The sequence below is a fragment of the Pipistrellus kuhlii genome, unplaced genomic scaffold, assembly GCF_014108245.1.
Source record: "Pipistrellus kuhlii isolate mPipKuh1 unplaced genomic scaffold, mPipKuh1.p scaffold_m20_p_3, whole genome shotgun sequence".
NCBI classification, from domain to species: domain Eukaryota; kingdom Metazoa; phylum Chordata; class Mammalia; order Chiroptera; family Vespertilionidae; genus Pipistrellus; species Pipistrellus kuhlii.
In genome coordinates this window covers 23,609,782-23,625,185 of record NW_023425529.1, presented here as the reverse complement: position 1 = coordinate 23,625,185, position 15,404 = coordinate 23,609,782, and the positions used below count along the sequence as shown (strand labels likewise).

The 15,404-nt window shown below is 36.6% G+C and overlaps 1 protein-coding gene across 1 annotated transcript in view; it reads left to right on the top strand.

Moving 5' to 3' along the window:
• Positions 1 to 14,610, top strand: part of PLCZ1 (phospholipase C zeta 1) — a gene marked incomplete at its 5' end in the record, with an annotated part of 44,787 nt that extends 30,177 nt beyond the window's left edge. Inside the window, 5 exons of the mRNA XM_036458872.2 lie at positions 450 to 566; positions 1,885 to 2,057; positions 9,811 to 9,943; positions 13,540 to 13,689; positions 14,471 to 14,610. Of these exons, the coding sequence (XP_036314765.1) occupies positions 450 to 566; positions 1,885 to 2,057; positions 9,811 to 9,943; positions 13,540 to 13,689; positions 14,471 to 14,556 (659 nt within the window). The remainder of the gene's footprint in view (positions 1 to 449; positions 567 to 1,884; positions 2,058 to 9,810; positions 9,944 to 13,539; positions 13,690 to 14,470) is intronic.
• Positions 14,611 to 15,404: the final 794 nt, after the last annotated feature.

Below are 15,404 nucleotides of genomic sequence, written 5' to 3'. Positions count from 1 at the left end.
AGGCCTGCTGGGGAGCAGTTAGGCATCAATTAAGCTGGTAGGGAAGGAGCAATCAGGCAGAGGCAGGTGAGCAGTGGGAAGTCAGCAGTTCTGGATTGTGGGAGGGATGTCCACCAGGATCAGGCCTAAATGGGTGGACGGACACCCCTCAAGGGGTCCCAGATTGAAGAGGGTGTAGGCTGGGCTGAAGGACACCTCCCCTCTTGCACGAATTATGTGCACCAGACCTCTAGTTGTGTAATAAATTATTACCTTCTTAATAATGGTGAATTAATAATGGTCAAATACAAAGGCATAAATTTATTTTGACTAAAATGAATTGCAAATGTTTTTGTGAAGATAACACATATAGGAATTATTGAAATTATTATGGAAATATATAATATATATAAAGTAGTTTATTTAATTTATTTTAAAAATTCACAATGTTTTAATAATTTATTTTTTAGCCCATGATTTTATTCTTCACAACACGAAGTTTATTACCAGAATATATCCCAAAGCAACAAGAGCAGACTCTTCTAATTTTAATCCTCAAGAATTTTGGAATATAGGTTGTCAAATGGGTATGTTATACAGGATATTGAGTTTTTTGCAAAGATAAAATGAATTTTATAAATTAATAAAATATTCTTGAAAAAAGCTTCTTTTGAAGATTTTGTTTTGGCTCTGGGTGTTTTGCAGTTAAGCAATAATGATGAATCATTGGTTTCAAGAGTTGAAGTTACTCCTAAACATGTTAGAGAGGGTAAGTCTAGGAGAAAGTTGGGGACATGGAATAAATTTATCAAGAGTTAGCAAGGGAAGTGTAGGAAGGGAAAAAGAAAACCAAAATTGATGTAAGAGAAGAGTGAAGACCAAGGCTTTCGCTTGAAAGATTTACTAAGAGCCTCTTCAAATTAAGTAACCTCTACCTTTTACACATTGCACTAACTTTTGCATTCATAGTTGAAAAGTGAATGAGATTGCGTAGCTTTGTTATTTTTCCTTATCAGACTCGCCCTGTTTCAAACTGGCCAGCTGGTATAGCACTGGTACTAACAGTGACAAGTATTAAGCCTTTTGGTACTGGACTGTGGCAAGGCCTATACTGTTGGAGAGATCAGAGAGAAGGGTCAGGATGGTGGGGGTGGAGTGTTGGGAAAGGTGGAAGTTGATACTGCATATAGTGGCTATTTACCAGCTTATATGGGTGTGTGTCTATATTTTAACAACATTATTGCTCTGAAAGTTTGTGATAGAGTTGGTATCTTCCCTTCTGGCATTTAATGTATGATTTTCTTTTTTTATTATTATTATTGTTTATTGATTTCAGAGAGGAAGTCAGAGGGAGAGAGAGATAGAAACATCAATGATGAGAACCAGAGATCAGCTGCCTCCTGCACATCTCCTACTGGGGATCGAGCCGGCCACCTAGGAATGTGCCCTTGACCAGAATTAAACCCTGGACCTTTCAGTCCGCAGGCCGACTCTCTATCCACTGAGCCAAACCAGCTTGGGCAATGTACTGATTTTCTTTATTCTCATATTCACTGGCTGTTATCTGACATGTAGATAGTTGTTCTATAATCTATATTGTGTGTCATTTTGATTCTTTGACTCAAAACTATAAAATAATTTACAGATTAAACTTTGAAACTCACCTTCAGATGTTGATATAGACATGGCAGGAGGAAATGATTATGAATTGTGATTTGACTAATAAGGCTTGCTCTTAAAATGTTTGAAGATATATAACCCATGATTAGGTTTCAGTAAATCTATTAACTTTTTTATTTTTTATTTTAGCTATTCTATTTCCTGTCCATGTCAAAATACTTTTTTTCTTTTGGTATCTTTTTTTCTTTTCTTTTCTTCTTTTTTTTTTTTTTTTGTATCTCACAGTGGCCTTAAATTTCCAGACCCCTGGTATGCCTATGGACATTCAAAATGGGAAATTTTTGGATAATGGTGGTTCTGGATATATTTTGAAACCACAATTTCTAAGGGATATTGAAACAAAGTTTAACCCAAAGGATATACCAGAAAACAGCAAGCCAGTTACACTTACAATAAAAGTAGGTGAACTTTTTTCTTTCCTTTCCTAGTTATTATATGTTAGATAATATACATTAATATTTTGAGTTCCATTGATGTCCTTTAATGCTTTTTGAGTTTCTGCGATGTGTTAAGTTATTACAGGTGGTTGGTATTTAAACATCCTTCCACATTCAAAAAATGTCTTTATGTTAACTTTTTGCAATAATGAAGTGAATACAAATATTGAGGTTAAAACTTTCTTCTCTATGAAGTTCATACATATTATTCCATGTTCTTTAGGCATTTAATATTGTGAGAGAAGTCTGAATTCAGCCCACTTATTACCTGTGGATATCCTGTGTTCACCTCCTACCCCTCAAGTTTAAGGACTTTTACTAGAAAATGCTAGGAGCTATTTGCTTTTTATTAATCTCAGAATTAGACTTTTGTAATTCAGAATCCTCATCCCTTTATATTTCTGAATATTACTGGTTACTTAGAAACTAAAAGTATTAATATACTTTCCTTGAGTATCTTCTGTGCACTAATTTGTGTCAACTTCATCATTTTTCCTGTTCCCTTTGCATTTGATTTTCCTATTTGATTTTATTCTTTACTTATTATAACATAGATGTGATTTTTCACCTGCATTGTTAGTCCCCCCACTCCAATTTTTATTTACTTCATATTGCTTACTTTATATTTCTACCCAGCACCCTCCTCCCAACTCCTATCTTATTATCCCACCTCTCATCTTTTGTTTTATTACATCTTGTGTAATTTTGGAGAGCATACGCAGTGGTTTAAAATGTATTGTTCCCCACAAAGTTTTTTCAAAAACGTTCTTATTCTTCTATAACTTAAATGCTATTGTTTCCTTTTTTTAAAAAAAATGTCACCAAACCTTAAAAATCCCAAGCTTTCTCTCTAAACTTAATTATAAACAATTCTATTTTAGGTTGTATCTGTGCCTGTTGTTTGCAAGTAAATGGGGTGGGTGTGGTCTCCTTGGTCCCTCTCTGTTTTTAAGTAGTTGTTCATAGACCCATATGAATCATCTTCGATTCTATTCTGGAATTTTGGTACTTCGGTCAATTTTATTGTGTCTCGTGTTAAGACTGAGTATAGCTCTCTGCTGGCTCTGCTGGCTTGAGGAGAAGCTCTCCAGACACTGTTACTGGAAAGACTAGAACCTCCGGACTACATATCTCCTTCTGTTCTTCCCATGTCAACTCCCACTTCTATTGATGTAAAGTCACAGGATTTGGGGGACCACTTCCTTCCACTACAGGCCCTAGCCAATTTGTCCCACCTGACAATATGAAGAAATTTAAGAGCTGTTTACCGGAGATTAATGTGGGAACAGAGCACATCAAAGATAAATGGATCAAAAATGATTTTGGCCAAAGCAGAAAATGGTGCCAGGGAACTATGTAGCTGACTTTTGTCCTGTTTCTTAGGAATTTTGTGACTCTAGAATAGTCACATCTAGAAATTGCCTACAGCCCCAGGTCAATTAGTTGGCATTCTTTCTAGAATCTGACAAAGCATTATACATTAAGCTTACTTTACAATCCCATATAATAAAAGCCTAATATGCAAATCGACCAAACAGCAGAATGACCAGGTGCTATGATGTGCACTGACCACCAGGAGGCAGATGCTCAATGCAGGCACTGCCCCAGCCTGCAGACCTCAGGCCAGCCAAGGCAGGTGCCAGTAGGGGCCCCCTTTTGCTCCACTGGTCACCTCACGGAGGGAGGCTACTGATGGCAGTGGCAGGGGGTGGGGCCTGTGAATGGGTACTGATGGCAGGTGCCAATGGGGGCCCCCTGATTGCCCTGTTGGTCACCCCACAGGTCAGCCCTGATCACCAGCCATGCCTGGGGACCGTACCTGTGTATGAATTTCATGAACCAGGCCTCTAGTGTTATTATAATTTTGGTATCTCTTTTGTAATTTTATTAAAAACTAAGAAAGATTAATAATTTTTCCCTTTTTTGGTTATTATATAATCTCAATAGTATGCCATTGATTCCTATAATACCTTTTAAATTTATCTTAATCTATATAGATCACACATGTCAAACACAAGGCCCGCGGGCCAAATCCGGCCCCCCAGGCCTTGCAATGTGGCCCGCACCGTGCTATCATCACTGCACTGTGCTGCGTTCCATCACAATGACGCGCGGTGACATAGGAGGCTTGTGATCTCGCCGGCCGCCTCGCCAGCCAACATACTTGCTATCTATTAAGCATGCGCATAGATAACAAGTCACGTGAGATTCAGGAGGCGTGACCTATAGTCCGGCATCCGATGTGGTTGTGCGGGTGGCAGAGCAGAGGAGAGAGTGAGTGTGCGGGCATAAAAAATACACAGCAGAAGCTGCCAGTTCCTGGCATAAAGTGCAGGCATAAAAATCGCAACAGAATCTGCTATCTGTACCCAGCCAGGCATTTATTGACTGACTTTTTTTTTCTCCACTCCATCTGCCAAATCAAGCTATCCCTGTGCAGTTTTCAACTTTTTCCTTCTAACGCAGATTTCCAATAAACTACATCTTTTACTGCCAATATTGATCCCAAAATGTCCAGGAAAAGAAAAGTTGACTGTGAAGGCAGACAATTTAATGACAAATGGGAAAATGAATACATGTTTGTGCTTAGAGAGGGCAAACCAGTGTGTATATTGTGTTATGAGACAGTGTCGGTGATGAAAGAGTACAATATACGTCGTCATTTTGACACCAAACATAATGTTAAGTATGGCAAATATACTTTGGAAGAAAAGCATAAAATTGTTAAAGAACTAAAAGGCAAACTACAATCACAGCAGCAAATGTTTACAAAGGCTACAGCAAAAAATGATGCTGCAGTGAAAGCAAGCTTTATAATGGCTGAAGAAATTGCCCATACTTCAAGGTGTTTTTCAGAGGGTGCCTTTTTGAAGCAATGCATGCTAAAAGTGTGTGAGCAAGTATGCCCAGACCAGATACAGAGTTTTCAAAATGTCAGTTTGTCAAGAAACACCATTGCAGATAGAGTTCAAGAACTCTCAGGAAATCTATCATCACAGCTGGCCGAACAGGCATGCAGTTATCTCGCTTTTTCACTTGCTATCGATGAAAGCACAGACAACACTGATACAGTGCAGCTGTCCATCTTTATACGTGCTACGAAGACCGACCTCTCTGTCACTGAGGAACTTTTGGATGTAGCTGCCATGCATGGGACGACGACTGGTAGAGATATATTTGAGGCTGTGGAGAAATCTATAAATAATTTTAAATTACCCTATGAAAAGTTGGTGGGGCTAACTACCGATGGCGCACCTTCAATGTGCGGAGAAAAGAAAGGCTTGGTTGGACTAATGAAGGAAAGAATGCAAAAAAGTCACTGCCACACACCCTTGATTACTTATCATTGCATTATCCACCAAGAGGCTATGTGTGGAAAAGTTCTGGACATGAATGACATAATGACCACAGTCATTAAAACTATTAACTTTATACGGGCACGTGGCCTGAATCATTGCCAGTTCCAGCAGTTTTTACAGGAGGTGGGTGCAGAGCATGGAGACGTGCCATACCACACAGAAGTAAGATGGCTGAGCAAGAGCGCAGTCCTCAAAAGATTTTTTGAGCTCAGAGAACAAATTGCTCTTTTCATGGAAAGTAAACTGTCGGATCCCGCCTGGCTATGTGATTTTGCTATGATGTGTGACATATGCGAGCATCTCACCCAACTGAATCTGAAGCTGCAGGGACGCAAACAAGTCATCACGAAGATGTCTGACATGATCACAGCATTCCAGCATAAACTTCAACTATGGAAATCCCAACTGGAACAGGACAATCTTGCCCACTTTCCCGTTTGTTTGAGTATCTCAACCACTATTTCTGGTACTTTTCCTTGCAGTCGGCTGGCTACCAAAGTTAGCCGTTTACTAAGTGAATTTGAGCGGCGCTTCTCTGACTTTAGAACACAGCACTCAGGCTTTGACATCTTTGCCAATCCTTTTACAGTTGATGTCAACAATGTGCCCCATCACCTTCAGATGGAGATAATCGAGTTTCAGTCTGACAGTGGCCTGAAATCAAGGTTTTAGGATGTTGAAATTGAGGACTTCTACCCTCTACTGCCCCCTGACTCAATGCCAGAGCTCCGACTTCATGCTGCCCGTATTCTATCCATGTTCGGGAGCACCTATCTTTGTGAACAGATGTTTTCAATAATGAATCTGAACAAAAACAAGCACAGATCACGCATTACCGATGACAACCTCCATGCTGTTTTCCGGGTTGCTACAGCCCAAGAAATAAAACCGAACATTGACTCATTGATCCGGGGAAAACGGTGTCAGACATCTAGCCAGAAAACAAAACAATGAGCATTTTAGGTACATTCCAATATTACTGTTTTGCTTGATACCAATATTACTGTTTTGCTTGATAGCATGTGAGTTGGTTAACAGCACTGTTAAGGAAAAGATTGTTCCACTCATTTTAAATTCACATTTCTGGTTAACATTGTCAGTTTATGACTGTTCAGTAAACCATTCGGCCCGCGATTTAGGCTGGATTTTAGATTTTGGCCCCTTCTCTGATTGAGTTCGACACCCCTGAATAGATAATATAGGTGGGTGCTATTTCAGCATTCTTCCATATCTGAAAGTAGTCTTTCTGTTGCTTTTTGGCATGAATGAAAACAAATAGTTGTATTGTTCTAGTTGTTTTAAGCAACTAGTCTATTTGTTCTAGTTCTAATGAGAATCGATGAATCAGCCACCTTTTAAGATCCCTTCCTACTGCACACAAAGCTTGCTGGGATTCGGTGGCTTTTCTGTCTGTCTCTCTTTTTTTCTTTCTTCCCTGCTAAACAATTCTTTCTCACTTTCATTTGTGGGTTCCTCTTTCTGTACCTCCACTAAAATAATTATGTCACTTAAGGCTTTTTCTTAATCCTCACCTCAAACTAAACATTCTCCTTGTGTCCTTTTATATACATTCATGGTTTCAACCACCAACAATACTCAAATCCTTAATCTGGCCTCATTTTGGAAATATAAAAGGATATTTTTTAATAGCCAACTTAACAATCCATACCTATTTTATCACTGTTCTGTCAAACTTAAAATAGTAAAACCTGAAAACTACTTTCTAGTCAAATAAACTTTTATCTAAATCTCAGTGAATTAAGTTGAACCTGTTCACTCCATTAACTTAGGTTGAAAAAGTGGGAGGCATTTTCCTCTTCCACATCTTCACTTCCTATGTCCAACCATCTCTATATTCTATGGATCCTACTCCTTAAATGTCTTCCTTATCCAGTTAGCTGATCTGTTGTTATTTGCTACTGTCCTTCTTTAGTAATTTGTTACCCCTCTCACATCTATTCTTTTGGCTTCCTAAGGAGTTTTTGGATAACTGTAGTTCTCTTGATCCATCTTCCACAAGTTGAAGAGAGAGATTTTGCTGCAATGCTAACCTTATCTTGCCTACTTAGTGTTTGTTTGTGTCTTCTGATTGCTTTCTTAGGCCTTGGCATACTTCTCTAGCCCCATCCCTCACTACTTCTAGCCTTTCACCTTATTCTTTAACCATAGGGGAGCTTCCTTTTCTGTCCATGATGACACCTCCATGTATTGCATATGCTATTTTTTTTGACTGAACTATTGTTCTATCTTTTACATGCTTATTGTGTGCTGACTCGTTTTTTTATTTTATTTTATTTTATTTTATTTTTTGTTTTTTTTAAGACATGAGAATCATTTCTTTTTGGGAGCTTTTCCCTATACTTAATTGTGTTTTGCTTTCATTTTGTCATTTCCTTCTGTTTTTTCATAACCCCCTATGCATGAATATATTAGACACTTGCCACACTGTATTATAGTTGTTAATTTACTTATAGTATTTGTCATTCCCCCCTCCCTTGACTGAGGGTCTTTTAAGAAAAAGGATTGTATTTTCAATCCTTATCCACAGTACCTGACACAAAGTGTATGCTCAGTGCACGTAGGTTAATTGAATGAATGATTTGTTTTTCATGCTTAATGAAGAGACTATACATGCTCTTTTGTTGAGAAAGCAAAGATGGACAATAGCTAGTATGCACAGATGTTTACAAAAGCCATCTGTTTGTATTATAAGAGGTCTCCTGTAGGGGAATAAGTGACATGTTGTGAAACAGACAGGGTTAATAATATTCCCACAAAGCTGCTGCCCTAGCTATGTGGGACTTCGCTCCTGCTTTGATTATTCTAAGGAGATTTGTGATTACATTATATCTTTGTACAAATTGTGGAGGAAATGATTTGGGAATCAAAAGACCTAGTTTTATTTGCTTTCTGATGCCCTTGATAATGTCATTCAACATTTTTGGTTTAGTCTTTGTCATCTGCAAATAAGAGCTTTGAATTAGGTAAGTTATTTTCAAACTTATAAAAACTTTGAAGCCATTATTTTAAGTTCCAAATCTCATGCATAAGCCCAAGTGATGAAAGCAGAGCTACTCTGGCTGTCTACTCAGGGTTTCTGTTTGGCATCCATCCTCTGCAATTGTTCCTTGAATGGTTTTGTGAATCACAGTGCATAAATTATTGAACAATAATCTCTAAATTCTTTTTCAGTTCTTATATTCAATTATTATTGTTTAGTTAGTTAGACAATTTTCTTTTTGACAGGAGCTTCTCCATATTGGTAAGGGTCTATTATCTACAGAGCTGATATTTAGCTGTTAGGCTCTGATATGGGTGTACTAGATGCTTATGATAAATTTTCTTTCTAATTACATTAATGTCTAATTATGCTGACTGATCAATGCCCATTCCATACTGGTTGTTAAATATTTGCACAGTCACCCTGGTTTCTAGGTAATACCATAATGTATGGATGAAGAAAAGAAAAAATTATAGATTGATACATTTTTGGGGTTTCTTTTTCTTTCTCCTCCTTTATTTTTCTTTTCAAACAAATTTTTATTTGTTTCTCTTTAGTATAATCTTCAAAACTTGAAGTCATACCTAAATTTTTACATTAGCACATTTTATTTATTAAAAGACTTTAAATATTGATTTTTGTTCAAACTTTATTCCTTTAAGTAAAACAAGTTTTTGCTTCCACAATTAGCTTGACTAATAAAAGGTTAAGTAAAACTATTAATTACCTCATTAGCATTTTTTAATACCTGGTTCCTAATATGCATATGAAATACTGAATTTAGTCAGACTTAGGTTATGTATGATAATATAGACAACAACAGATAATATAAATTTGTGATAAATTATCTAAACATATAAATTATACTACCATAAAACACTATCTAGGAAATAGTGATGATTTTTCTTACATTTCAGAATATTGATATTGCTTCTATTTTTTTGCTGTATGTATATAATATGAATTTGAAAATAGTTCATGTTACCAGATTATCTTAGCCTGAATTACAATTAAGATAATCATAACAATGCTTTTAAGATTGCTTTTTAACAATCATAACAAATAATTTAAAAATAAAAACACATGTTGAACCATAAACCTTGGACAGTGTGGATTCTATTATAATCACATATCGCCAAAACGGAATAATTTAGACACATTTCTGATATTCACCTATTTGTATTTGAGGATAAAAGTACATTTTAAATTTTACATTATTTTATACTTACAATGCTTTTAGGGAAACTGAATTAAAATCTATCAATTTTTTTACAATATATATTTTATTTTAAAATTAAATGGTGATGCAGTTTGGTATTGTGTTAAATTCTTGTATTCAAATATTTTTGCACAGGTTATCAGTGGTATTCAGTTGCCTCCCAGTGTTCATTCATCATCTAACAAAGCTGACGTATTAGTGATTATAGAAATCTTTGGTGTCCCAAATGATGAAGTTAAACAACAGACTCGTGTAATTAAAAGAAATGGTGAGCTCCTAATATATTTCATTGAACTTCTATTAGATTTCTTGCTGAAAAGCTTAAAAAATTATATATTGACAGAGTTTTGGTATCTAACATTCATAAGGCAAAGGTTTTGCATTATGTTCAAGATGATGAAAGTGTTATATGCAACACAAGCAATTTGATAATAATGTTATTTAGATATATTTTCAGATTACGGATACAAAAATTTATCTGAAAAAAAATTATATTTTTTTCCCTTTTACCTCCTTTTTATGTTTCCCCCAATATCACTGAAGTAAAGGGAGACATTTTGAGGGCTGAAAATCTACTTAGGTTCCAGCCTCCGTGTAAAATGAAGAACTTGTGATTACTCTGATAGAGCATGTTACACATTTGTACTTCTTCACTGCTTGAGTTATTTTAAAAGTCTGTTGCTTCTGACTCAGGCTAAGGCTGCCATAGAAACCTACTCAAACAGTATTTGGATTCATAATCCAGTCATTTTTGCCAGAAGGGAAATGTAGGAATGGAAGAAATGACTTTGGTAAGATTTTCAGTATTCCAGGTTCTCATGATATTTTATGTAGTACAGTACTGACATTGTCATTTCTTCCCTGAGGTTGAAGTCCTTCAGGAAGTTAGACAAATATAGAGTCCTGGGATTGACTCTTAGTCAGATCACCTTGGAAGAAACCTTGGAACTGATATTTGAGTCTAGAATCTTCTTTGAGTTGATATCCCCAAAGTATAGTGGACTTCACTTCAGAGTCGGGAAATATGCTTCAGGCTTAATGACACTGACAGAAAAGCAGGTGAAGTTATATTAGTTTTTTTTCTTCTTGGTTGATAATCCCCTTTGATGCCCTCTATCTGCCCATTATGTTAAAAGCCTAATGCTAACTATCAAGAAACTTAAAATCTTGGTTTTATTAAGTGTGTTATTTTGTCAGTCCCAAACTAACTGTATTATGGATAGTTCACAGTTCAGTATGAGGACTGAGATACAAGTAAAACTATTACAGTGGTGCCTCGCATAAAGAACGCCTTGCACAGCAAACGCTGCACACAACGAACTTCATTTCATGATTCATACAACGAACTTCGTTTCACACAACGAAGTCGCCCGAGCTTCCACGACCGCTTTGCCCGAGCTTCCACGACTGCTTCGCCCGAGCTTCCACGATCGCTGCCGATGTATTGCATCCTTCCGCGCAGGCACTGCAGGCAGTCGTTAGTCACTGCGCTTAACTTAAGCACGTATCGCAGCAATCTTTCTTCATTACGAATTAAATCACGCACGTATCACGGCAGTCGTCCTTTTAAGTTAAACTCAATATTTTTTTTATATCATGGCTTCTAAAAAAAGCAGGAAGGTGATTTCTGTTGAAATGAAACAGGACAATGCTCAAAGGGAAGCGACATCTGATAACGAGGAGCAACAATCAAACAATCAACCAATCCCAACTGCTGACATCAAGAACATCCTGGTCAAATGGAAAGCAGTTCAGGAGTTTACCCACTATCCGGATTCAGCTGAAGCAAACAGGATCAACGATCTTTACTCCGATACTCTTGTCCGTTATTTCCAGCAGATGTTGGAGAAAAGAGAAAAACAAACGACTTTGGACAGGTTTTTCATGAAACCATTGGCCAAAAAGCAGAAAATGGATGAAGATGTGCAAGATTCGGTAGACTCTACTTAGTCTGTCTTAAAATTAAAAAAATGTGTTTTTGTTTTTTTTTTTAAATTATGTTTTTAGATGTATCTAAATAAAAATAATAACAAAAAATTTATCTTTTTTATGCCATCTTAGCATATTTTATGCTACAGAACGAATTATTTTTTTTAACATGTATTGTTATGGGAAAACACGTTTCACATAACGAACTTTTCGCATAACAAACTTGCTCCTGGAACGAATTAAGTTCGTTGTGTGAGGCACCACTGTATAGTAAAGAGTTATCAGTGCTTTATTAAAATTACAAACAATTGTAGTGGAAAAAGCAAAATTGGTGATAGTTTTTGGAGAACCAGTAGAATTTTTCACAGAGATCAAAGACAAGAACACTTAAGGCAAAAGGAATAATATGAGTGATAAAAACATGGAGAAAAATTCAAACATACTGAGGAAAGGTAAAGAAGTTCAAGATGAGTCGGGACCGGTTTGGCTCAATGGATAGAGCTTCGGCTTGGGGACTGAAAGGTCCCGGGTTCGATTCCGGTCAAGGGCATGTACCTTGGTTGCGGGCAGATCCCCAGTAGGGGGTGTGCAAGAGGCAGCTGATCGATGACTCTCTCTCATCGATGTTTCTAACTCTCTCTATCTCTCTCCCTTCCTCTCTGTACAAAATCAATAAAATATATTAAAAAAAAAAAGAAGTTCAAGATGAGCAGAATACAGGTTACTTAAGACAGATTAGTATAACATAAAGTAAAAAAGTTCTATGGGGGATGGTCATGTGACTGTGTGTATGAAAGACAGAAAGAGAGAGGAAGGGAGTTTATATTAAAGTAGGGTTGGAGGAGGTAGAGTCAATCAGTATAAGAATTTTGTGCAGACATTTGCAACATCTATAAAGAACTGATTCTTAAACCAGTCCCTTTAGGGGATTATTTCCCCTCTTAGGAAAAGGTAATACAGTCATATTCCAACATGAGTCAATTAGTTCAATATTTTTGTGGGAATCCACAGATAATGTATAATTAGTCACAAATTCTTCAATGCTTCTGGAGATGTAACTCAAAGAATAAAAGCTATTGACACAGCAGGCATAGCATTGCTTTTGTCCATGAAGAATGATTCACATTTTTCTCTGAACCCCTGAGTATTTATTAAGTGATTTATTTATTATATTTGATCTGGATAGGAATTTCTTGATTCCATTAAGTTATACTTCAATATTGGATGAGTTGGATCATGTTGTGACACAATTGGGTTTCTTTTTTGACAAGAGATTGTTGATTGGGATAATCTGTTTTGCTAGAAACATAAATTATTCATCAACTTTGTACTTTAAAAACGAGCACTTAGTCAAACAAAAGATCAAGAGCTGGCTTTAAAGCACTTAACTATCTAGCTTCCAGTTCCACAACTGTCCATGGTGCTCGGCCCATGATAAGACCTGGTATAGAAAAACGATGTTACTTCTTTATGTCTCAATTCTTTGTTAAAGGAAGGCCTAAATACAGAAGTCATATTGCATAATGATTAAACATTTCTGCTCTGAAATCAGACTCCACTTCCTGGAGATCTTGACCTGTCATTTAATGGCTGTGAATCTGAACCCTTAGGAAATTACGTAGCATCTTTCTGGGTCAGTACTTTCATCTAAGAATGTGAATAACAGTTATCCTGATGCAGTTGTGGTGAAGATCAAAAGGTAGTATCTACTTAAAACTCTTAGAATATTACTCAGCAATAATAAATAGTCAAAATGTTGTTGTCGTCATTATTATTTTCTCAGTGGGTGAGTTAAAAATTGAGATGATCTAAAACACAAGCTATTATTATTGAAATATTGAAGAGAAAAAATTTTGGAGAATAGATGTAACGAAATTTCCCCTATAAATAATGTCTATGATTTTTTTTAATTCTATCTATTCCTTTATGTTTCAGCTTTTAGTCCAAGATGGAATGAAACGTTCACATTTATTATTCAGGTGCCAGAATTGGCATTGATACGTTTTGTTGTGGAAAGTCAAAATGTAATAGCCGAAAATGAATTTCTCGGGCAATATACTTTACCACTTTTATGCATGGGCAAAGGTAATATGCTTAAAAGTAAGATGATTATGCTGACCAGTATAACTTTTTACCAAAGACAGACTTTGATATACCAAATAGCTGTATCCATGGCAGCCAGATATAAAGGAGATTTTATCTATTGACACATGTTGTCTCTGGGTGAGATTACAGGAATGTGTTCTCATATGGAATATGGGATTGGGGTGCGGGATCAATAGAAAGACTAATTAGACAAACGACATGTATGAGCATTTCTGTACGTGGATCATAGCTTTGTGTTTAGGCTATGGAATAGTCAGAGCTACCATAAGAAAATGAAGGAAGGGAATCAGAGAGGAGGGAGAAGCAATGGCTCATTCTTCCCACCTCAGGAGAAGAGACTGGGAGCTCAAGATGATCCTTTCTTGGTTCTTTCCAGGGCTGCCTGTAATTGCATCCCCTTGCGGGCTGATTTACATTGTACTCCCAATGCCCTCCTCTCAATATGCCTGCTTTTCTAACACCATCTGAGATGTCCGTAGGAGACAGAGTCTAAAGCAGAAGGGTGGTGGCTAATTTTGGAGATGTTGCGCTTTGAAAGGAGACACTGAGCTGTGTCCTCAGTGTAATTCAGTAGAAAATCAGAATAGAAACTTACTTTACTTTGTCCAAAATTAATATGCAAGATGAATATAACTGTGCAGCCAGAGTTTTTATGGTATGCTTAGTAAAGATACATTCCTTCTCAAGTAGCACTATCGGGGCCATTGCTGGTTAATTTTCTTGTTCTAATTAGATATGATTTTTTTTTCTTTTTTTGCAGGTTTTCGTCGCGTTCCTCTCTTTTCCAGAACTGGGGAGGATCTTGAGCCTGCCTCCCTGTTTGTTTATGTTTGGTACATCAGATAGCAACTAATAGTACCTGACCCATTGTTAGCTACATATCACAATAAAATGGCCAAAGTAAATGTTCGTATATATTTTTTCTTCTTTTCAACATATGCCCACATAATTACTTACAAAAACAGAAATACTGAGCAAATTCACTTGTAGATATACCCAACAGAGCAGTGGGGGAAGGAAATGGACAGGTCAGAGGATCCTGACTCAGTGTGGTGTGCTTGTCAACCAGTTTCTCCTGCCCCTCTGCTGTGGAGGCTGCTCTTCCAATTGGCTTGTCTCATGTTAATTAGTAGAATTTACAACCTTTAAAAATATGTCTGAGTGTACAAGATACGTTGGCAAATATTTGGCAGTATAAAAGAAGTGTGAAATCGAAGAGTGCTTTAACTTCTAGATACCCAAGACTGCATATTGTACTGGGAAATAAAATTTCCAGGTAGTATTTTGTGTTCTTGAGCAATATTAGCCCCTGCAGTCTCAAGCTAGTGTTTAAATCCTGTGCACTGGTTTTGGTACCTAGTAATCATTCAGACATATTTATGAGTATTTATGAAATTGATTTGGATATTCAGGTTCCATATCTATAGAAGAGATCTGTTATATGGACTTACATTTTGGAACTCTGAATGAATTTTCAAGGATTCTGAGTCTGTACTAAATATACTTTGGAGATTGTGTCTTAAATATTATATATATATATATATATATATATATATATATATATATATATATATACTTATTGATTTATTTCAGAGAGGAAGGGAGAAGGAGAGAGAGATAGAAATATCAATGATGAGAGATAATCATTGATAGGCTGCCTTCTGCATGCCCCACACCTGGGATTGAGCTGGAAA